This window comes from Drosophila takahashii, chromosome 2R (assembly GCF_030179915.1).
Source record: "Drosophila takahashii strain IR98-3 E-12201 chromosome 2R, DtakHiC1v2, whole genome shotgun sequence".
In the NCBI taxonomy this organism is placed as follows: Eukaryota; Metazoa; Arthropoda; class Insecta; order Diptera; family Drosophilidae; genus Drosophila; species Drosophila takahashii.
Genome location: NC_091679.1, coordinates 43,956,959 through 43,979,581, shown reverse-complemented (window position 1 = coordinate 43,979,581; position 22,623 = coordinate 43,956,959). Strand labels below are relative to the sequence as shown.

Below are 22,623 nucleotides of genomic sequence, written 5' to 3'. Positions count from 1 at the left end.
GCGAGGAAAGGACTGCGCAAAATCCTTGCCACCCCCTGGCTTTCCCCTCCCCTCCTCTCCTCTCGTTTCGATTCGTTTGCTTTCGTTTTGGTCAGGCGGCGTCCTTGTAACGGTTATATCTGAAAAGCTGAGCGTCGCAGCTACCTTGGCTGGGAAATTGGGAAATTGCGAAATTGGGATACTGCGAGACTGCGAAACTGAAACAGAAACTGAGAAACTGAAGCTGGCACCGAAACTGAAGAGGATGCTGCCCCGAGATGCGATGCGATGCGATTGGATGCTCAACTTACCAAACTGTCAGATGCGGCGATGATAACGAGTCTGATTCTGACTCGAAAGCGGTAACACCCACCTAAGAATCCATCCCCCCACTTTGGCACTCTTAAACTGTCCTGGTAATGCACTCGATAACATCCTGCAGGCGATGAGTTTTGGATATCAATTAACAAAGGGGGTAGATTGACATGCTAGAAATTGACTAGTTTGATTAATCAGTTGGAAATATAAATATCTTACTTTACTAACCAGAAGTTAAAAGTTAAGATTATCTCTAGATAAATCAAATTAATTTTATAGAAAGTATTGTACAATTTTATTAATTTATTAATGTAAATTTACGATCTATTCAAGATAGATCTCAAATATTGAAATCGAATCTTGAGTAAAGTTATTATCTTTTATGATAAATTATCATTGATAACCATTGTATTATATTTTCCATATTCAAGACCTTTTCTTTTATGAGGTATTTGTTTCCATATCATCCTAAAGGGTATCCAGTTCTCCTCTTTCGGGTTAGCTTTTCCCTTTAGTTGTTGGTATTATTTTGTTATTTGTGCAGGCATTTTGGTTTTGTTTTCCATTTTCTCAGTGCCTCTCCCATCCTTACACCCATACACCCATACAAACACATACGTTCGCTCGCCGCAAATTTTCTTGAGGGTTCCCAGCGGGAATGTGAGAAGTTGGTTTTTGTGTTCTTGAAATCCTGTTCCTTTTTGCAGGCGGCGGTGTAGGGATAGATAATTTCTGAGCGTTAAATGAGGGTGGGTTTCTGAGTAGCATCAATATCAGGCCATTTATGCGCTGTGTGATTTCTGTGGCACTACGATTATAATATTTTTTAACAAAAAAATCACCAACTTATAATATTAAAAAATCCTATGATTTACACCAAAACCAAAAGACTTGTTCTCACATTTAGTTTTAATTTTTAGTAATTTTAAAAGTCGTAGAAAAAATATTAATAATTGTTAATCAAAAAAATTAAACTATATAACATTATTATCATAATGTCTATAATGATAATATTAATTTATTTTACTCAACATTTTTCAAATAATAATAAGGATGAATGTGGGATTCAACCAAATTATAGAGAAAAGCCACGGTAAGACGATTAAAATATTTGATCACATTTATCAAGGAATTACATTAAATTACAAAGAAAACTATTGTTGTTTTTACATTTTTAAACATTTTCTGTGAAATAAAATAATTTGATCGTCAGATTGGGGCCCAAGCCATTTTTAAGTGTTGTTAAAATATAAAAATTCGTATTGATAACACGAAAAATGCCTAATATACCTATAATATACGTAACCTTTAATGATTACGGTCCCTGAAAAGTATTGTTTAAATATTTATTCGGCGCCAAAGTGTGACCCAACTTTACAACGAAATTTACCCCACATTTATCTGCATTTTGTATGGTATTATCAAGAATATAATGCAGGGTCACATCATTTTTAAATTTGTTGGAAAAAGTAAAAAAAAAGTGAAAATAGTTAATTTTAATCTAAAAAACAATAAAAAGGTGAGTGATAAAATGAATTTTGTCTTTTTATAACCTTTATTTCAGCGTTACAAAGGTTAGTATCACAGATATTTTCGCCATTAATAAATATACGCCTCCGGATGCTATCTTCAACACAAATTCTGCATTTCAGTGACACTTGAAATGTTTTTAATCTTTACCAGTGGTAAATGGTGTGAGGTGTTCATTAAATGGTTGTATAAATAGTACTTCAGTACTAACTTAGTTGTTTAACTTAATCAAAATATTACATTTATTTCAGCCAGGCCGACTGAGACTTCTTGGGACCAGAAGTGTTGCGCCTGCGTTTGTCATATTTAATTTTTTCTTCTCATAGTTTTTGATATAGATACCCGACATAAAACAACTGAACAGTGGGTAAATGATCGGCCATGGCAAACTAGGCATAATTTCTGGAGAGATCCTTTAATTTTGTGCGGAGACCTTATAATGGTAATTACTCTTATTATTATTCCTGGTCTTACATTCATATCTAAATTATGTTTGATATTTTCAGAAGACAGACAAGAAATGGATATCTAAGAACTGCATTCGGCCAAGCAAAACCCGGGAATGCTTCAGGCATTAAAAATTTGTAGTTCCAATGCTTCGATTGTAAATATTATTAATAAATACACAAACAAATATTACAAAAAACATGATTTTTATTGTGGAAAATCAGATACTGCAAGGCAGTGCAAAACCAAAACTGCGAGGGTCTGGAAAAACCAAAACTGGGAGGGTGTAGAAAAACAGATATTGCAAGTGGAGGAAAACCATAACTGGGTACGTGTGGAAAATCTATAATGCGGGAAGTCGAAAAACCAGTGGATTTTGTCCTGCATTCTTCTGCCAGAGATCCAGATAGAAACCTCATTTCCCCCTTACTTTTTGTGTCACCCCCGTGTATTTTGAAACCAGAGATGGAAGAAATGTAAGGGGTGAATGAGGTTTAGTCCCTTCCGCTTCTATGGAGAAACCTCTTGAAAATATGTTATTTTCCAGAGGAATTTTCCCGGTGGGTTATTCCGTTTCTTATCAATTTCTGCACGCACACCGACAAGCGACCGTGTGTGTGTTTGAGTGCTCGTGCTCGTGTGTGTGGGTGTGGGTGTGCGCCCGCATAAGTTTGACACATTCATATCCATGCCACAAACACAGAGGCACACACAGCACACAAACACAGCAGCGGGCCATCTTCCAAGTTCTCGATGTCCTGGCACTTTCACTCTCCTCGTGGCTCCTTGGGTTTCTTGGGTTTCTTGGTTCCCTGGCTGATTCTTAGACTCTTGGGTTATTGGGTGGTGTGTGTGGTGAGCGGTGTATGGTGTTTGGGGTCCTTCGCCGCTCGTCCTGTCCTGTTGTCCTTGCATGTGTCACAGTTATTGATTGGAATGCGCATAAATTGAAGCAAACTGCTTTCCAAGCCAAATGATTCCCGCCCGCTTTCCTTCCTTTTCATTCTCATTTTCGTTTTCATTTTCCTTTTCCGCCTCCCTTTGTTGTTATATAGTAATCTGTGTATTTTTTTCGATTTCTGTTTGTTTTGCTTTCCCACTTCACTTGGTCACTTCCATCTCGGCTCGGGTGTGGCTAATATGCCATAGGACTACACATAGTAGTCCTTCCCCTTTGATTTGTCGTGGCAGTTACTTAAGTTAATTACCAAAAAAGAAAACTTAATAATTCAAGTGCCTGTCTGTCCGCCCACTCAGTGTCCTCAGGCCCTCCATCTTTTGGCCCCGACTAACCGCCAACTATTGAGTGAGTGGCTGCTTTCTGTTTTTACTGCCTCCGATTCGAATGATTCCACTGATTCTACTGCTACTGCTGCTGCTGCTGTCGAGTGTCTGTTTGAAGGTCGGCGTGGCCTTGGATGTCCATCGCAATTCGACTGCCGGCGAGAACTCGGCAGAAGTATGCATCAAATTGGTCATCCACTCGGTGGAACGATGAGCAGACTCTTGGTTATAGAAATGCCTAATAAATTTGCGCACTGAAAATATAGAACATATTAAAATTTTCCAACTAATCATCGCAATATATCAAAGTCGGTATTCTTACATTTTACTAAGAAAATATTTTTACTATTCCAATTTAATATAATTTGGATTCAGACTGATGAACATATATCTATAGTACTTTATAACTTTTGCATTATGTAATTGAATTGTACTAAATTGTCTTATCAATATTTTAGTTAGTTAATGTATATTTATAAATTTTACTTCAAGTTCACATTAAAAAATAAAAATAAAAAAAAATAAAAAAAAAAAAGATAAAAAAAATTGTAATATTTTCATTATGGTTCAAAAAGAAATATAAAAATCTATTCAAAGACGTAAAATTTTCACTTTTGTAATATATTTTCAAAAGCATTTTATTAATTTTAATTAAACTAGGTATATCAATTTCGATATAACGAAACTTTACAAATTGTTGAGGTAATATTCAATTGATATTCCTAGGCCATATTAATTGTGATCTGCCATTGGCCGTGTCCCATTACCTCGCCGCTAATTGCCAATCAAGTAGCTGCAGGATACCGGAACTCAGGAACTGGTTAGGCGGGTAGTTGTAACTGGGGAACTGCATCGCCTCCCGAGGCACCTGGTAATTATCTCTCCATCGACTGCGACAACAGCCCAACTCCTACTGACTTTGCCCTAAGCTGGCGGGCGAAACTAAAACACGTCGAGTGGGATTAAACGACATTATAGGGTATTACACATTTAGGCCAAGTGAGACAAAGACAAAACGCCATAACGAAATGCGCACACAAAAGCCAGAGACCGAAAAGTAAAAGTAAAGGCAATATCAGAGGGGCGAGGTCTCTGGGGCAGGACGAAATAGATGAGTCGAGTCAAGTGGGGACTTCTGAGTGACTCTCTCTCTTTCTCCGCTGCTGTGATTAAGTGCCCTGCAGCAAGTAATTCTTCTTACTTCAACTCGAACTGGCCTTAAAAATGGGTTTTCGAACTGTCTGTTAGTTAACAGCTGTTAAGGCCTGTAGGATGGGTCCAGTCCTGGAAGTTCGACGCCGGAGAGCGACAGCGCATGGGAGAGCAGGCGGCTCTCCTTTGTCAGCTGCTGAGCCCTCGGGCGTGAGTTCGTTCGCCGCTTCGGGTGACTTCGGCCAGGACTCGGCTCCTCGAGGACCGCTCGCACATTCCAGTCGAGCGCCATCTGCAATTGTGGCACAGTCAGTGCCGTTTGGGGCCATCAGCAGGAAGCAGGATTGTACGGTATTTGTCCTGCGACGTCGCGTCCACAAAAAACACACAAAAAATCCAAAAGGCTAGCCAGTTAAAAAAAACAGCAGCCATTGGCTAAAGGCAAGGAGCATCAGGCAGTGAATCAAAAACGGTACTCGGTTCTTCACGGGGGCGAATACAACTAACGAATAAATACGAAACTAACCCATAAAAATATATAGCTCAAATCAAAATCACACAAAAAGAAGCAGGAAAATCTGCCAAGCATAACTTTCGAGCACTGCCTACTACCACGCCCCCCGCATTTCGGCCGTGTGTCCCTGCCCACACACATGCGAAAATAACCGTTACACGGCCGTTGATGCTGCGCTCTGCGAAGAAGAAGAAGAAGTAGGGACCCCCACCGAGTATTTAGTACATATTTACCTATTTACATAGGTGAACCCACATAGGTATTTGCCACTCCAGAAAAGGAAAAGTGTTGCCCAAAAGTGCTTTCGAACTCGTTAATTCGCCAAAGAACACGGACGGTTGTCGCAGCCCCTCTACCAAAAAATGTTATATAATGCAAAAATTAAAGCCCCCGCATTTCGGGGAGGTCTTCTCACTCGCTCGCTGCCGTTCAATTCGTGGGGCATAGGAAAACCTTAAAAAAAGTAAACCCAAAACCCGCTGCAGAGTGTTCCAAAGTTTTCGTGCTACGTTCCGGGCTTATATAAGCGGCTGTTGTACTGAAATGAAAGGATCCCACAGCCAGCACACGCACCAACAAAAAAAGAGAAAATCCTTATACATATACACCATGGCCCACGAGTGTGCGTGTGCGTTCGTGTGTGTGTGCGAGTGTGTGTGTGCGCAGTGTCAACGCAGCAAATAAAACAAAAGTGAAAGTTAACACACAAAGAGCGAAGGCAAAAAGCCTCCGAAAAAAAGAATGAAAGAAAGAAGGCAAAGAGGACAATCGAGGATTGAAATGAAACATGAAAAATGCTGAACAAAACTCCCGAGTCCTTTGTGATACACACGTTCTCGAGGGCTATCGAATCAAATGGGAAAAGGAAAATGATTTGGGATGCTTTTTTTTTCGTTCTTGCGTTTTTTTCAAAATATGCTTCGATTTCCACTTCTTGGACTTTGGCTCTAACACCAATACCAAGGAATCTCCCACAGAGAGAAAGCCAGAGAGGCACACACACACGCTTGGGCTTACCACCAATACAGCGAAAGGGGCGACTTCTTTTGGTCCTTCTTCGTTCCACACTTATTCCTATCCCTTTCCGTCGTCTTCTTCTTCTTGTTCCTGGCCAACTTCTCCTTCTTGGCTAAAATCCGAAAAAAAGTGGCATGCGGAGTGCTTGCCTGGCTGCCCTAAGTAACTACTCACGCACACACACTCGCACGCTGGGCCGCTCGAAGGACCAAAGAGAGCGGGAGAGAGCGCGCTCTGGAGTGTGTGTGTGGGTGGGCGAGAGAGCGCCACGGCTTACACCCACGATTCCATCCTTGTGGATCCCTGCCTTCGCTGTGTGTGTGTGTTTGCAGCGAAGCCAACAAAAACAAGCAGCGGCTGAGAGAAAGCAGAGGCAGAGCAGCGAATTATATAAATTTCTTTGCACTGCCCGTGTATCGGTGTGTTTGTGTGTTAGATATACGGGATTTCCACGACCGTTTTTTTCGGCTTTCTTCTTTTGTGTGGTGTTCGCGTTCGTTCGGTTTTACCGTTGAAAAACTTCGGCAAAACGAAGAGCTCATCTTTCCTTTGCCAGGAAAATCTTCAAGCAAGTTATGAAAAAAACCTAAAAAAAGTGTTTAAAAAGGCCTCTAAAAGTTATTAACTAAAGTCGGTTTTTACGAAAAATGTTCCCCAAAACATATTCCTAACCATTAGCATTACCATAATGATTCTGAGAGAGCGCAAATAGAGCGCATTGAGAAATCGAGAGCGTGAGCGCACAAAACATTTTCGAACATCCACCCCCCCCCCCATTTTTTTTACTGAAAAACACACATTAAAATCGGAAAAATGCCCCCTAAAAGTGCCTAACCAGAATTTCTTTGTCTTTGTGCAGATTTCTTAATTAATTAAATATGTGAGCAACCCAAACCCCATACAAAAATAAAGAAAAGAAAAGAAAAGAAAAACCAATTCAACGAAGCAAACGAATTTCAAAATGTCCAAATCCAATTCCAAGGTTATTGTGAACCACCACCACCAACCGCTATCGCAATCGCAACCACAAATACAACAACAATAATAATAATAGTTAAATAATAATATTATGAGAGTAACAGAAAATAACGAGAGTTAAGCGGAGTGTGTCGTAAAAATCGCGGTGATTAGCCAGTGATTAGCTGGCTATTGCAACGGAACCAGAAACAAGGAGGGAATCTGGCTGGGATTCATGCCGGATGTGCTGGATGCGGACGCTGGGCAGCAACTGAAGCTGGAGCGGCTCTGGCTCTGGACCGAGTGGATCGAGAGAGGGATCGAGACGGATCGGGAGACGGATCGAGGCGATCGATCGAGCCAACGAAGAATACCGCTCCGCAGCCCACACTACTGATGATGATGGGGCCATGAGCCCATCATTACTCGCATTGAATTGGAGTCGCAAGCGCGTCTCAAGCGGGCCTGCACCATGCTAGCACCGCCGAACCCGAGGTCAATATGCGGCCAGGACCCGGGCTGGTCGTGATGGCGCTTGCGTTTATTTCGGGGGCTCGGCGTGGCAGCAGCAGCAGCATTTTCAGCTCAGCAACAGCAGCACCAACAGCAGCGGCAGCAGCGACATCTGCAGCAGCAACTGCAACTGCATCTGCAGCAGCAACATCTGCAACAGCAGGAGCAGCAGGAGGAGCAAGGGGCAGGGCAACCGCGTTACCGTCCACTGGCGAGTCGTCGTCTTCATCGTCATCGTCATCGTCATTCGTTCGCAGCTCTGGCTCGTACCTGCTGCCCATTTTCCTGCCCCACCATCTCGACTTTGGGCTCCACTTCCAGCCACAGCTGCCGCCGAAGGGGGAGTACTATCAGCACTCCGAGTCCTGGGTGGCGGACAGGCGGCAGCAGCAGCAGCGGCGACGGCGGCGTGAGAGCAGCAGCAGGGATATAGCCGGTAGAGCGGGAGGAACAGGGGCGCCAGGAAGAGACCAGCAGCAGGAGGAGCAGCAGGAGGAGCAGGAGGAGGATCAAGAGTCGCCCCATCGCGGCCTGACCGTGCAGTTCCCCTCATCGCAGGCCTACGACGACGAGGACCAGGACATCTTTGCCCTGGTGGCCGAGGACGATCTGCTGTCCGAGGAGTCCTTCGATCGCCTGTTCAAGCTCAACGAAGACGCCGACGAAGAGGACTACAAGCAGCAGCAGCCCCAAGCGGAAACGGAAATAGACACAGAGCCAGAGAGCGAGACAGAGACAGAGAGAGAAGCGGAAACAGAGACAGAGACAGAAACGGAAGCGGAAACAGAAACCGAGCAGCAGCAGCAGGACGAGAGCCGACTGATTGATGAGGGTGTCCTGCAGCACAGCGAGCACAGCCACTCGAAGGAGCTGTTCGCCAATAGCCAGTACAGCTACGATAACAATAATAACAATAACAAACGAGAGGCCAGCAGCGGCCACATCCTTGATGCCCAGACGGCCCAGTTGATTGGCCACAAGGATAACAGCCTGTCCGCCGTGGCCACCACCGAGTCAGCAGGAAGCAGCAGCACCACCACATCCTTGCCAGCACCCGTGGACCTAAAGAAGTCCATTCTCGGGACTGCGACTTCGTTAACACGCCTTAATCCTTGGATATCAGCCTGTGATCTGGCACAGCCGGGCACAGCAACCGACTTGCAGGTGAGTTTGCTCTCGTTCTTAGTTGTTTCGTCCAAATCCTCAATCCTTCGGAGTGACTGCCTTGGGGCTGGGATCTCCATCTGCGCATTCATCATCTGGGATTTCTGCCTTCCAATCTTCGTTTTGAACTATCAAGAACTAACCAAGTACACTGTGGAAAATCTTATTTAAAACTCCCTCCTCTGAACTGAACAGGCTATTGTAATAGAGGTATATGGAATGGAGTGCCAAATAAGATCTTCAATGTAGTCAGCTTTATAAATAGACTAATGGAAATAGCAAACAATATTGAGGATAAGAAATATAGAAAATTTCGATGTATCAATTGTATAAAAAGCTCGATACTTTTGTAAATGTATCTTATAGGACCTTTTCTCTCGACCTTTTATCTATAGTTTAGGCACCTTTTGTTAAATAATTGTGAGGTTTGACTAGTTTTAAGCTCACAAACATATTTTTAAAAGCCTTTTGCAAAAATACTTGGACCTATAATGGTCCTTTTCCATCAATACCACTTTCTTAAATTACTACGGTTATATTTTTCTCTGTGCAAGAAACTGTCAAGCAATCGACAACAAAGCTCGGCTTAAGTGCACACCAGTGCAAATACAAGGAACACGCACAAAGACCCACTCGAATGCATATACAAATTGTGTGCATTTCAAGGGACTCTTAATGCAGGCGACTCAACTCGGCAATATTGAAAGCGGCTGTCAATTGTTGGCCATGTCGATGGCTTTTCCTCGGGCTAGAAACTTGCCTACTTTTGTGGGCAAAACTGGGAGATTACTGGAATTCATTACTTTTAAAGTCAGTTAAAGTTGGATACACATTTCTGGGTAACTGCCAGTGGCCAACGAGGCCTCTTTCACATTATTATTGTCGCTATCGAGGCAGCTACTTTGGGTTTGTTGGCTTGCCACTCAAAGTGCCAAAGGAAAAAGTGATAGATTTTTTTCCCCGCTTTATATGTATTTTAGTACATAGTACATAGTACAGTGCTCGTTGTGACAATTGTGCGCCACATCTTGGACCACTTCAAGTGCCACGACAGCTTCATCATTGCCGGAATGGCAAAGGGAATGGGAATCGGAATAGGAATCCTCATCATCGTCTTCGTCTTCGAGCTGGCAACTGGAAAAACGTGCTGCAAATCAACGAAAATGCCTTGGTAATTGTGCCAAAAAGTGGAAAAGCAGTGGGGACGGAGGACAGGCAAACACTTTTCAATTGATTTCGTCTTTTCTTTTTTCGGCTCGCCCGTTTTTGGTTGCCTGCCAAAAAATCCCAGCTAACCACTCACCTATGAAGGTCCTCCTTTCCACTTTTTCCTGGCTCTGCCAAGTGTAATTGAGATCTTAATATTTATTAATGCATTCTCGCCCTAATGCAAATTTAATTGAATCGAATCGAATCGAGTCTCTCCGGCTTTTTTCGCCTCTCGGCAGTTGGTTTTCCAATGCCACAACTTAGTTGGCTCTCCGACTGACAGACAATTAGCCGGAATCGGAATCCAGTTTCAAATGGCAAATTACTTAAGCTGTTGCCGCACTATTGATTTTGCCATCGTTGGTGAAAGCGAAAATACCTCTCACCCAATGTATTTCATTTCGATTGTCTATCACTCAGCCAGTCGGCAATTAAGCAATTAAATCAATCAAGCCATTTCAAGGATATACGGCCAGGACCGTAAATGATGTGTTTAAAACACAGAAATAAATTAACTTTTCTTACGTCGTTCCGTTTTAATTAGGATTTTCTAAAATGTAGGTCATCTCAAGGGGGATAATATCAGAAATCGTCTTAAATAGTTGATAAATTGCTTGTTTGTATCTCTCTTTTTGGTTTTATTATGTTTGGAATGCAGTAGATTGCTTACTAGAAAATTTAAATACATTTCAAGGACTCTTTAAATTGTTTTAAACTGTTATATTTTTTAAAGATTCCAAAACAGATAAAATATTTTAACGGGATATGTTTTTCAGTTCCAAAAGAAAGCTGAGTTGTTCAATTTATCCTCTATATGTCATAGATGGATTGACCCGTATTTATCTTCCAAATACCCAACATTTGTTTGGATAGTAAAAGGAAATGTGGTATTCAAAAAGTATGCAACAAACAAAATTTTCTAAAATCTTCTTCAACAACCAATTTTCGAATCCGCCTCCTATAAATGGATTAAGAAGGCCCTTGTCAGTTTCACTTTGAACCTTTGACTTGGGCTTTAAAGCAGCTTAGACAAGGCCAAAAATGCCGTGATCAAATTGCAGCACAAAGACCTGTCCGAACTTTCAATTAAGCCGTGTCCCGAAAAAGGGCGACACGCCGGCAGTCAAGCTGCAAATTAGCCAACAGTTCTTCGGTCCAGAGTTCATGTAGTCCATGGTCCATAGTGGGTTAATCTCTGCCTTTGGGCCCCCCTTTCACTCTTGGCCCTTTTGCCACTGCCTTTCTGCCATTCTCTTTCGGTGGCAGTTTTTGTGAACGCGAGTGCAGAATTTATGATGGCGGAATTCGCAGTATTCGGCGGCCTGTTGATGTGTTGATGCCCCAGTGGATTGCGAATCAAAGGCATCCAGCAGCCAGGCACTCTTGTCACTGTGTCGAGTGCAGGGTTAGGAGGGACTCGTCAGTGAAAAGTGGGTGGATGTTGCGGCACTTGGGCCAAGTGACGAGTGCCTTTCGAAACTCAATATCCTGGAGTCGAAGAACGAGAGAATCGCATCGAGTTGCGTTGCTCGTTTTCAGGTGATTTAATCAGTCGCATATCCCAGGCTGTGTACCTGCCCTTCTTCAGTCCCTTAGTTGCTGGGTTATTTGCTCTGCCTTTTTTGTTTTCGGCTTTCGCACACAAACACTCCAGTCGAGCGTAAAAACTTCATTGGATTCATTAAACTTTCGCCTCTGTGCAACTGTGTGCAAACTGCGAATTGAATTTGCTGTTGAAACCCCTCAAATTCAATTAAAAATCCTTTAGCTTTGTGTGGATTTAATTCAGAATTTTCATAGAGCATAGAGCATGGAGCATAGTGAGAGCCCCATGGTGTGGATTCAACTTTAGTGCAGAGCCGAGCGAGTGTTTATTTGTGTCAAGGATGTGTACAAAATCAATTATTTTGTAAGCAGTTGCCGCTGTTGCTGCTGCTGCTGATGTTGCTGCTGCAGTTGCAGTTGCAGGCCGCTCCTTCTGGTTACATCATGCCACTTCTTCGAGAGGAAAGCCACCCAACGGAACCCAGCCAGACACAAATAACCGAAAACTGTCATAAATTTTCCGCCTGCAGGCAAACTGGCATCGGAATATCGTCGTCTGCTCAATGCCCCAGATGTCTATATGCATCAATTGTGGTAATTTCCCATTGCTGTTTGCCCGGAGTTTAATTCCCTTGATTTCTGCTCTTGGTTTCGCAGTTTCAATCGAATGAAAAGATTGCAATTGATTACAGGAAATGCCATATGCAAATTATTTCGCCTTGCGTTGCCTGTTTTCTGTTTCAGTTTCATTTCGAATTGGAAAGCCGACGAAAACAATGTTAAAATGGTATATGTATTGCTGAAAACATATTTTTCCGTTGAGATTATTTTTGGATATTTATCTTGCTAGCCCATTAAAACTGCACGTGATGGATGAATAATCGATAAATTGGTAAAATGCTATTAATTAATTGAAATTTCAGGATAAACATTCATGGTGGGGTACTTTTCTTGAGCAAATAAAAATAATATACGTATGAAGCATCATTTATCATTACAGATATGTTAAATCATAAAAAGTCAAGTGGTCCCGGAAACTCTTAATATATAATAATGATTTTTTTTATACTTTTCGGTATCGAAATAAAATCATAGAAAACCAAGTTCCAGAATTCCTATAAACATTTTTTACCTGTACTGTTTAAATCACCAAGTATTTTTTACTAGTTTAAGTAAATCTCGTAAATAAATTGAGATGTGGTTATAAAAAGAGTATCACAGAAATCATTAGTGTTCTATAAACTCTTTTTAAGATGCCTAAATGTAGGCAAGGAAAAATAATACTTATCAAATCAGCAAGGATTTGTTAGTAGTTTTAGTAAATTCAATTTCCAGTACTAAATTGCCTTTCGAATTGTACTATTGACTCAATATCGAGTGTCTCCAAAATAGAACCAACCAAAAATTGGCAATTGACGGAGGCAAATAATTGATGAGAACCTCTTTGCGGTTAGGAGACTCTAACTGTGGGCTAAAATGTCTGCACATTTAGTTTAATTAGTTGCCTGCCGATTATCCCAGTGCCAAGATGCTGGCGTAGATTCGTGCTGGAATCGCTTGAAACGTTAATTGCCAACAATTTGCATTTTGAGTCGGGAATAAAACTTTTCCCCACTCGCGCGGAATCGCGTGCATTGATTGGCTCATTACGTGGAAGGTGGGAAGGTGGGGAGGTGGGCAGTGAGCAGGTCGTGATACTTGAATGCAATGTCCAGGCTAAATACACAAAACAATTACATTAAACCGGGGTGAAAGTGGCAGTGGAAAGTGGAAGTGGAAAGTGGGAAATGGGAGCCACATCCAGCGCATCCGGCTAATGCAATTATGCCCAGCGCCTGGACCCCAAAGCACGTAGATTGCCAAGGGACTGGGTGGCTCACTAAGTGGAGCACTGCTGCAGTTTTCCACACCCCATCCCCTACCCATTTTCCCACCCCCCTTCGTTTGGGTTTTTCATTTGTGCTGTGGCGCAGGGCGTAAATTATTCAATGAGCATTGTTTCAGCAAAAGTTGCAAAATGAATTTCTACTCAAGAATTTCATTACGAGTTCGAAAACAAGCGAAGGACAAAGGGAGAGCCAGCAACAATGGCCAGGGTCCTTTGCCTCGCATTTTCCTGCTTGTCCACAGCTGTCCACATGTTTACATCTCATTTCATTAAATTCATTCAACTTATTGTTCTCATTAGAGAGGGGAAGGATGGTATATGGTATACACATACACACATGCGAAATGCGAAATGCCGGTAAATGTTTGACAAATTAATGTTGATAAAATTGTGTGGCATAACGACAGGCGCCTGATCCTGCGAGTCCTTTGAGTGCGTGCCTGTGTGTATGTGTGTGTGTGTGTTAGCCAAACAAATATGTGATGTGACAGACAGACAGGTGCGTCGCCTTTTTTGCCTTGGTTAACAACTCCTCGCCTCCTCCTTCTAATCCTCGCTCTTTGCAGTGTCCTTTGCTTTCCTTTTTTTTCGGTGTGCGTGTGGCTTTCCTTTTTTTGGGCGCGGTTTTCCACGAATTTTCGGGACATTTGTTTGCCCGTTAATGGGGTCTCGTGGCCATATAGATTGATATATGCATAAATAATGAGCGATAAATACGGGCGCTGTTTAAATATGATTAAAATGATATGAACGCCCCCGCCAGCGGGCTCTTCAACTTGATGGATTGCCTTTGTTAATGGCCCTGAAACATAATTCCCGCATTAACCGCCCTGCTCTCCTAATCGGCCGGTTTATGAAAGTAAAGCAAAATAATTGATTGGTAAATACAAATAATGTTAGTTTGGTTTAAATAAATTAAGAAATTTAATAAAGCAAAATAATTGGTTCGTGAATAAAAGCAATGTTTATTAATATAAATAATTTGTTTCAAAATTTAATAAGAAATAAATCCCACAAGTTTAAGAAACAAAACTGAAAACTATAGGTACAAATAAATATTGTTAGTTTACGTGCTCAGTTTGTTTTCCAATTTAATTGCAAACATATACCAAAAGTCTGATATAATTTAAGGAACGACATCAAAATGGAATTATTTATTTTGTTATTCTTTTCGCATGGCTCGCTTAACTTTCGAAGCAAATGTTAACAAATTAGTTTTGCCAACTCTTTTCGTGTGTCAAAAACTAACAAATATTCGATGATTGAATAAACGAGGCAGTCGAAAATAAAAGGCATTTGTGTGGAAAATGCAAATTATTTATGAGGCAAATGTGTTAGAAACTAGCAAATATTTGATGACTGAATGCGAGAAATATGGAATCTGTGGTGGGCACAGAAGAATCACATTTAATTGCTTTGCCAAATCAAATATGAATGCCACAAATTCCCGTTGAGGCAGCAGTCCATAAAAATCCCACAATCGCATTTTAGGGTGGACCACTTTAGTTGCGTGCCCAAGCCATTTGTTTCATTTGGAGTGGACCTCTGGGAGTCCTCACTGAATAATGCACGAACGGTAATTGTCCCGAACGACCTGGCAGGACTCATGGTTCCTTGGGTTCTCTATCCCAGTTTCCAGATTTTTCTTCACCTTTATTTGCATTTGATTTGATTTTCGCACTGGTTTTCTCCTTCTGCTTCCACTTTTTGCCTGCCAATTGCACATCGAAAATTGTTGCATAATTGCGGACTGCAGACTGCAGACTGCTGACGGCTGCCTGAGCTGCTGGATTACACTTGTTATGCAAAGCAATGCAGCTGGCAAATGCGTGCAGTTCGCATTTCTGCACTTCTGCAGTTCGACAATGTGCAAAACAATGCGAAATGGCTGCGAGTGGGCGCCGAAGGGGGCGTGGCCGTGTTCATGTTTATGATTTTGACAACAAAACGGCTCTGCCACCCCACCAACCCACAAGCCATCAAGGTGAAATGCGGGGGAAATTGGGAGCTGGCCCGGCCATGTGACAAACAATTTGCCTACGCCCAACCACCCCTCATCCCTCATCCCCCAGTTTCCCCACTTTCCCCATTTCCCACCCAAAGCCTGTCCCTTGCGGCTTTCAGCCACGTCAACGCGGCCATGTGTCTGTACCAGTTTGCATCTGTGTGTGTGCCTGTGGGTGTTAGCCATTCGCCTGTCACTTTTTACGCTCCTGCAAAACACATCCACAGCCACATCCATGGAAAACCCCAGCACTGACGAACTGCATAAATATCTAAGCGAAAATGCGGCAACAAACGAATATCTGATACCTCTATGGGGGATATGTATACATTGTACAAGTGCTGGCAACACGAAATACTACACACTATCAATAAAAGTGGATTTGTGAAGGAAAGTGTATGGCCATAGAGCCGATATGGCATTTTGATATCATTGTGGATATTCAAGGAAATACATGAAACCACAAGGATTTAATCAAAAATCAAACCGTTACACTCAAAGTTCTGAATTCAAATACATCTGGAGTCCCCTTAAAAAACAAGCAAAACGGAATGACATAAAAATCTAAAAAACAAATCAAAAATTCGGAACTAGTTTCTTCATAAAGTTATTTAAATTTAATTCTAGTAACTGAACTGTGCTAAATTTAAACAGATTTTAAAAGGGAAATATTTAATTAAACAATATTTTCTAATCTTGAACGTTGAACTTTTTTTCACTCGAATCAAAGTAAAATTGAGATCGATTTTCCCCCTAAATGTTGAGATTTAACATAATGTTTTTTATTTTTCATGGTATCTTTTCAATTTAATAGAATTATTTCGTAAATCCAGTCACGACTTCAAGTGTTGGCCCCAGTTACACAAGCGTTATGGCGAAACAAATTGCTTCGAGTTCCGGGGAATTGTGCATTGGAGACCCAGACGCTCTCCGCCATCCGTAATATCCTTTCTCGGAAGGGTATCCTTTTTCTCACCCACACATTTGCATGCATGCATTTGAAAATTTGAGTGCTGCTTGCGACATGTTCTTGGGCTGTTGTTGTCGTTTCCATTGCCGCTGCATTTTTTCTCCTTTTCGCCTGCATTGTTGACAGGCGTTAAAATTTGACATACACATCGCAGGATGTGTGTGTGAGCTAGGACATTGTTTGAATTGCCCGTCGAGGTTAAGCTGTAACATTTAAAGTGTTGTCGGTTCCGTTTGCCGTTTGCCATTGTAGTTGCATGTTGCATGTTGCTGCCGTAGATGTTGCTGCTGGCTGGTGTTTAGCTCGAGTGCACTTTGGGTCCTTCCCTTTTTGGCTGAACCCCAGAAGTTGACATTCCTATTCCGAGAAGCCTCTCGGCACTCTCGGCAAAAGGTTTGAATAATATTCCGCTTGCACAACTAATCAAGGCATTAATTTCTTAGGGCATTTAGGGGTTAACCAGTGCCATGTCACACTTCCATCAGAGATTGTCGCCCAGGCTGAGGCCTAAGCTGTCATGGTGTCATGGGTCAAGTGGCCAGAGGCTCCTCCTCCCCCGCCTCCTCCTCCTCCTCGGACCCCAAAGACCCCTGAGTGTCCCTGCAACTGACATTATTCAGAGGAAGGAGGAGGTGGGCGGCCGGGCCGAGTCCATTTTCATTGTCTAAGCATTTAGGACCTCGGCTTATTAGACATTGTGGCCCCCTCACAACCTGCACAAAGGATCACAGCCACAAAGGACACCCCGGGTATCTACACAGGGCATAAATGTGTAGTTGTAGGCGTGTGCCATTAGCCATAATGCATACTCCATTATGCCGGCATTGTTTGAGTTTTTGCGCCCCCCATTCTCTCTCCTTCTTCGCTGGGCGTGTGCAATGTCCTAGAGGAATGGATGTGGGTGGTGTAGGGAGGAGAAATGGGTGCACGGAAAGAAATGGCACCCTCAATAAGGGTTTTTTAATATTTATTGAGGTGTGGTTATAAGAAAACGGTCAGAGAAGTCACTAAAGTTTTGAAATCACTTTCAATGGTACCTAAAAGTATGCAGCGGACTTTGAAAATATTCCTTCATTCCTTCCTTCCTGAAACATAAGACGCATTTAAGCCTGAGGTCCTCCGGATATCATATCATAAATATCACTGTTATAATCTATATTTTTTGGTAAATAAATCTGAAGAGTAGTGAATCCATTAAACTGTCGGCTTTAAAATATATTTCTTTGCTTTCTATCTAGTTTAAATGTACTCCTCCATCATCTCTCTGCCTAATCATTTTTTAAAATTACCATAATTGCAATTATAATATGGTATTTTGAGTGGCGCGTCCAAAGTTCAGAGCCATCTGAACTGTCAGTCAGATTCAGTTTCAGTTTCAGGTACACAGCAAAGTTAATGACAACTTGCATAAGAACACAGAAACAGAGACAGAGATGGAGAGATACAGACAGCTGCCGAGTGTCCTGCACACACATGAATTTTTTAGCATCTAGCCAGGAGTCCTTGGCCATTGGCCATTGGAATTCCTGTTGCAATTTCACTCTCCCCAGACCAGCCATGAATATTTCATGCAGCCCTCACTGCCGGCTGACTGCATTCGATATGCTCTATATGCAACCGAAAATGGTAAGACAATTATGGCCAATGGATTTCAACACTTTCGAGTCAGGAAATATTAAAGAATGTCTGTCGGATGTTGTGTTCTTGGAAGGGCCTGCAAAATTCATGGAAAAGCCCAATGAAAGCGAGATTCGAAGTGTTTAAAGTGGAGGCTCTTTTCGCCTACTCGGAATATTCACAGATTAATTATTAAGCGGTTTAGTGTGTCTCATTACGAAGTTTGCAATCGAGCAGAAATTGGAAAGTTTTCAAAGAAGGACTTCCAGGCGGAAGTTCCGCCCCCACCGGCAGCAACTGTAATTTCTTATTTTGCCTGCTGCGAATTGAAGAATTTATCTTTATTTTTTATCCCCGGTACCCAGTACCCGGTACCCGTACACTCCCCCTTCTTTTCTGGGCCCTCGAGCCGCATTGTTGTGCATTGGGCCGCAGCTGGTCTGCCATTAAATCAACAATGGCCGCCCGTACACGTGCTCGTCCTTCTGAGTATGTGTGTGTGCTCTGCTGTATTAGTTTCCCTTTTGTATGATTTTTCATTTGAGTTAAGACCTCCCCGCCCCTTTGGAGCCCCCTTCGAGCCCCACGGCCTGGGCATATTTGTGCGTATTGCAAGTGAAATTCTCTACTGCTTATTGTTATTGCCCCGGGAACATGGAAAACGATTGAGCGGGAGTGTGGGGTATGGTGGGGGGAAAATGGGGAATAGCGGGGAGGGACCGGAGGAAAAAAGGGCACACAGGACATCCCGAACACAGCGCTCGGCGCACAGGACACGCAGCAATTGAGAGTTGTTGATTGTTGCATATTACTCACAGCCCGAAAGTTCAAAGGGTCATTCTGATTCTGACTCTGAATTTGTTCTCAGCTCGGCAACAATAAAAAAAGAAGAAAAAAAGGAATTTCCGGTGCATACTCCTGGGAATAATGCTTGTATTGTTCAACCCACGCGCAGTCGGATTATTCGGACTTAAACTGATGTTTAAAATTTTAACAAGGCGCTTACAACTACGGAAATGTTTGACCTTTCCCATTGGATAGTTTTCGGATTTTATAAGGAATTTATTTCATATCTAATTAGCAAAACTTCTATGGGAAAAGAGGTAAATTTGCTTTTTCGTTTAAGTCTACATTTTCAAGTCAGTAGTAAATAATATCCGAAGCTTGTATAAAATAGTAAGCAACACTAGTTTTCCTAAACTCAGATAATTTTAGTATTTTCGACTTTTAAGGATGGGTATTCTCGATATAAAGATTAAGTCGTTCTCGATTTCAAGCTGAATAGTTTTTAGATTTAAGAGCAAGTCGTACTCGAAATCGGTTTTTGTTAGTCCAGTCCAATATTGAGATTGCACTCTTCTCGATTTATAACTACATAAATAAATTCACATGTAATGTAGATCGAAAACTGGAGTAAAGTAGGTTCGAATCACCTTAAATTGGATAATATCAAGCTTACTGGCTGCAGTTTATAAGCATCTCCAGCGGATGTGCAATTTGAGGCGGATGCCAACAATCGGGATAAAATAATTTTTCCTGCCAGGCTCATAAATATTCATGCTATAACCGGAAAACGATTAAATCGCAAAAGGTTTTAAGCTCCTTGCTGCAGCGGCAGCTCCAACTTCGGTGCTCCTGCTGCAGGAGTACTCCAATATTGATAGTAAATGCCGTAAAGTGTTCTACGGAAATTCTGCAGCCACGCGTACCCGCTGTTCCCCGCCCCTCCCCGCCTTTCTCCGCCCACTTTCCCGCCCCCTTTCGCCACTGCCTTGAGTTTTATGCAAGCATGTGGAAAATTCCAACGAAGTGCGGTCATTTTAATAACAAAAAACATCAGCTCTTTATGCACTCAATGCTCCTCGTTTTTTTTCGCTGTTCGCTGCTTTGGCTTCTATTTACTTGTTTTTTTTTGTTTTTTGCATTTTATGACTTTTACTGTTGTTGTTAGCCGAGCAAAACTTTTCCAATATACCAGTGTGCTTTTTGTTTTTCCTGCTGCATATTGTTGTTGCTCCCCGTTGGGTTGGTTTTCCCCTGCGAGAGTGTGTGTGTGGGTGGGTGGGCGGTTGGCTCTTAGGTGGCATGTGTGTGTTTGTGTGGCTATCACAGTCGGTTGGTTTAATTTTTAAATCACACAAGACAGTTAATTGATGGAGGGTTGGAAAGTGGTGTTAGGGACTGGGGATTCCAATATGTGTGAACGAAATTGCAGTGCAGATTACTTTGCCCTCGGATATAGGGTCTGAAATGAAACTAAAATTTGTATTGATAAATACCTAAGTACGCTTTAGCAAATTCATCTTTAAGTCTTCGCCTTCTTAAATATCAGCTTACCACAGAGAACCAAGGACTTTCACGCTAAAAGATTAAATGTCGTATAAAATCTAGACTGCAAATCTCTGGTTAAGTGTCTTCTTCAATTGTCACTCTTAAATCTGGGTTGAAACCTCTTAAAAACGTCGTATACCAGATCCTTAAGTTTTATTATTCCGAAATTACTGTCTCTTTTATGTTATTTTCATATGCGGTGTCTTGCAAGTGGCAAGTTGAGAATCAAGATATCATCGTCATTTTAAGATTATAAAAATCTATTATTCGAATTTTAAATTATTTTTCTTGAGAAGGAAGGAAGAGTTTACTTTTTAAATTGTGTATTTTTGATATTGAGGTAAAGTCTTCTCGGTTTCAATATCAAATCGTTCTTGATTTCAAGCTGAATTGTTCTCGGATTTCATAACTAATGAATAACATTTTTCCCAATAAGTTGATGGATTGTAGTATTGATAGAATGACCCCTATATTATTTTCCTCAATTAAACTTTAGTATTAACAAACATTTTCAATCCCTCTTTCCTTCGCAGGGTCAGTGCTCGGCTGGAACACTGCCCATGGCCTGGGTCGATGAGGGACCCGGGCCCCCAACCTGCCCCCGATCCTGCGCCGAGCAGCAGCAACTGAAGCCAGCGGCCTCCAAGGCGAAGCGGAGTGTCAACAGTAATACAATAAATAAGGTCAAGTATTTCGTAAACTATAAGACAGCCCAGATGCGTTTGCGCCGCGGTGGTGACTACGCGATGGACGCCACCGATGGAAGCCCATCCACATTGCCGAGCAGCACCACCGACCAGGATGTGGATGTGGACATGGACATGTCCTCCTCCACCACCACTGAGGAGGCAGTGCCACCGGAGCCGACGCTGTCCTACAGCCATCTGCATGCCCAGGAGCCGGTCCTCATCCAGGATCCCCATCCTCAGGCGGAGCAGCAGGGGCAGGAGGAGCAACAACAGTGCCTTGAATATCTGGGCGATTCCGCCGAGTCGAGTCCGCAGCACCTGTGCGGCCTCCAGTCACCTGGTCATCTGCTGGAGCGGCTGAGGCTCCTGCGGCTGCGCAACTGCTGCGAAAGGAGCGTCTTCAGTGCTCTGCACACGCTGGCCCTCAATGCCAGTCTATCGGATCGGCAGGAGTGCGTACGCGTCCTCAGCGATCTGCTGGACGTGGACAACCTGGCCAACAGGATCACCTGCGAGCTGGCCGAGATCCTGTTCCGCTTCGACTGCCGGCAGGTCTACTCGCTGATCAATCAGTGCGACGATTGCAAGGTGAGTTTGGGGTTTAGTTTACTTAAAACTTCCTTCTTCCCTCCTAAACTCCCTGGTCCTTAACCCATCTAATCCCCCAACTTCCCACTCTTCAGCTACACCCTTCCCAACCCTTTAACCCAATTAAGCCCCAAACCTCATTCGCTTTCCACTTTGGGCCGGGCCGAAACTCTTCCGCACCGCGTGACATTTTTAGCTGCTCATTAATTATTAAAGTTGAGCTGCGAAAAAAGGGAAAAACTGAAAACAAAACCAAACGAGAAAGGCCCTAAAACAGCGATTGTACAGAGAGAGAAAAGGAAAATGCTAAATTAAATTTAAAGTTATTTTATTATGATTATTAGGTTATAGGTAGTTTAAAACGATCACTAAAATTCCGATAAATCGAACTTAACGATATTTTCGATATCATATCGAACTTTTCCTCTCGAGAAACTTCCCTAGTTTTAAGTTTCCGGTTTTTAGGATAAAGTTTTAGTGCTGTATAAAAATCAGCACCATTTTTCGGTTCAGTGTCTGACCAAGGGACAAGCTAAGCTCTTAAGGTCTATAAGTTTATCTATTTGTCAGCGGGTGGGTCCTCCCACCTAGAAGCTCCACAGGCAAAGCAACTGTCAGAAATAGTAAACTTTAATCCTCGAAGAGCAGAGCCTTGTTTGCATTTAAAATTGCCATCGCTTCTCTCAGTGCAAAGCTCATTGAGGGCTCATGCCGCTTTTGGCCCATAACCGAGGACATAGCAGGACAGGACTCTTGGCCAAGGATTCATATTTCAGACTCGTAATTATGGGGCCAGAATGGCCACAAAAGAGACGCAGGACTCGGCGTTTGCGGTTAATTTGTGGCACTTAAGCTCGGCTACTGCAGTTCGGTCGCTCATTTTCGGGCCAACACACATAACAACAC

At 42.5% G+C, this 22,623-nt stretch overlaps 1 protein-coding gene and 1 long non-coding RNA gene across 2 annotated transcripts in view; both read left to right on the top strand.

Annotated features, from left to right (window-relative positions):
• Positions 1-1,078: 1,078 nt before the first annotated feature.
• On the top strand, positions 1,079-2,625 carry LOC138912545 (uncharacterized). The gene is made up of 3 exons (XR_011418090.1): positions 1,079-1,816; positions 2,079-2,269; positions 2,334-2,625. It is a non-coding gene; the product is annotated as an uncharacterized lncRNA (long non-coding RNA).
• A 4,625-nt stretch (positions 2,626-7,250) lies between these two features.
• Positions 7,251-22,623, top strand: part of Mid1 — a 35,743-nt gene continuing 20,370 nt past the window's right edge. The window contains exons 1-2 of the mRNA XM_044393000.2: positions 7,251-8,875; positions 20,974-21,717. Coding sequence (XP_044248935.1) covers positions 7,700-8,875; positions 20,974-21,717 — 1,920 coding nt within the window. The 5' untranslated portion in view covers positions 7,251-7,699. The remainder of the gene's footprint in view (positions 8,876-20,973; positions 21,718-22,623) is intronic.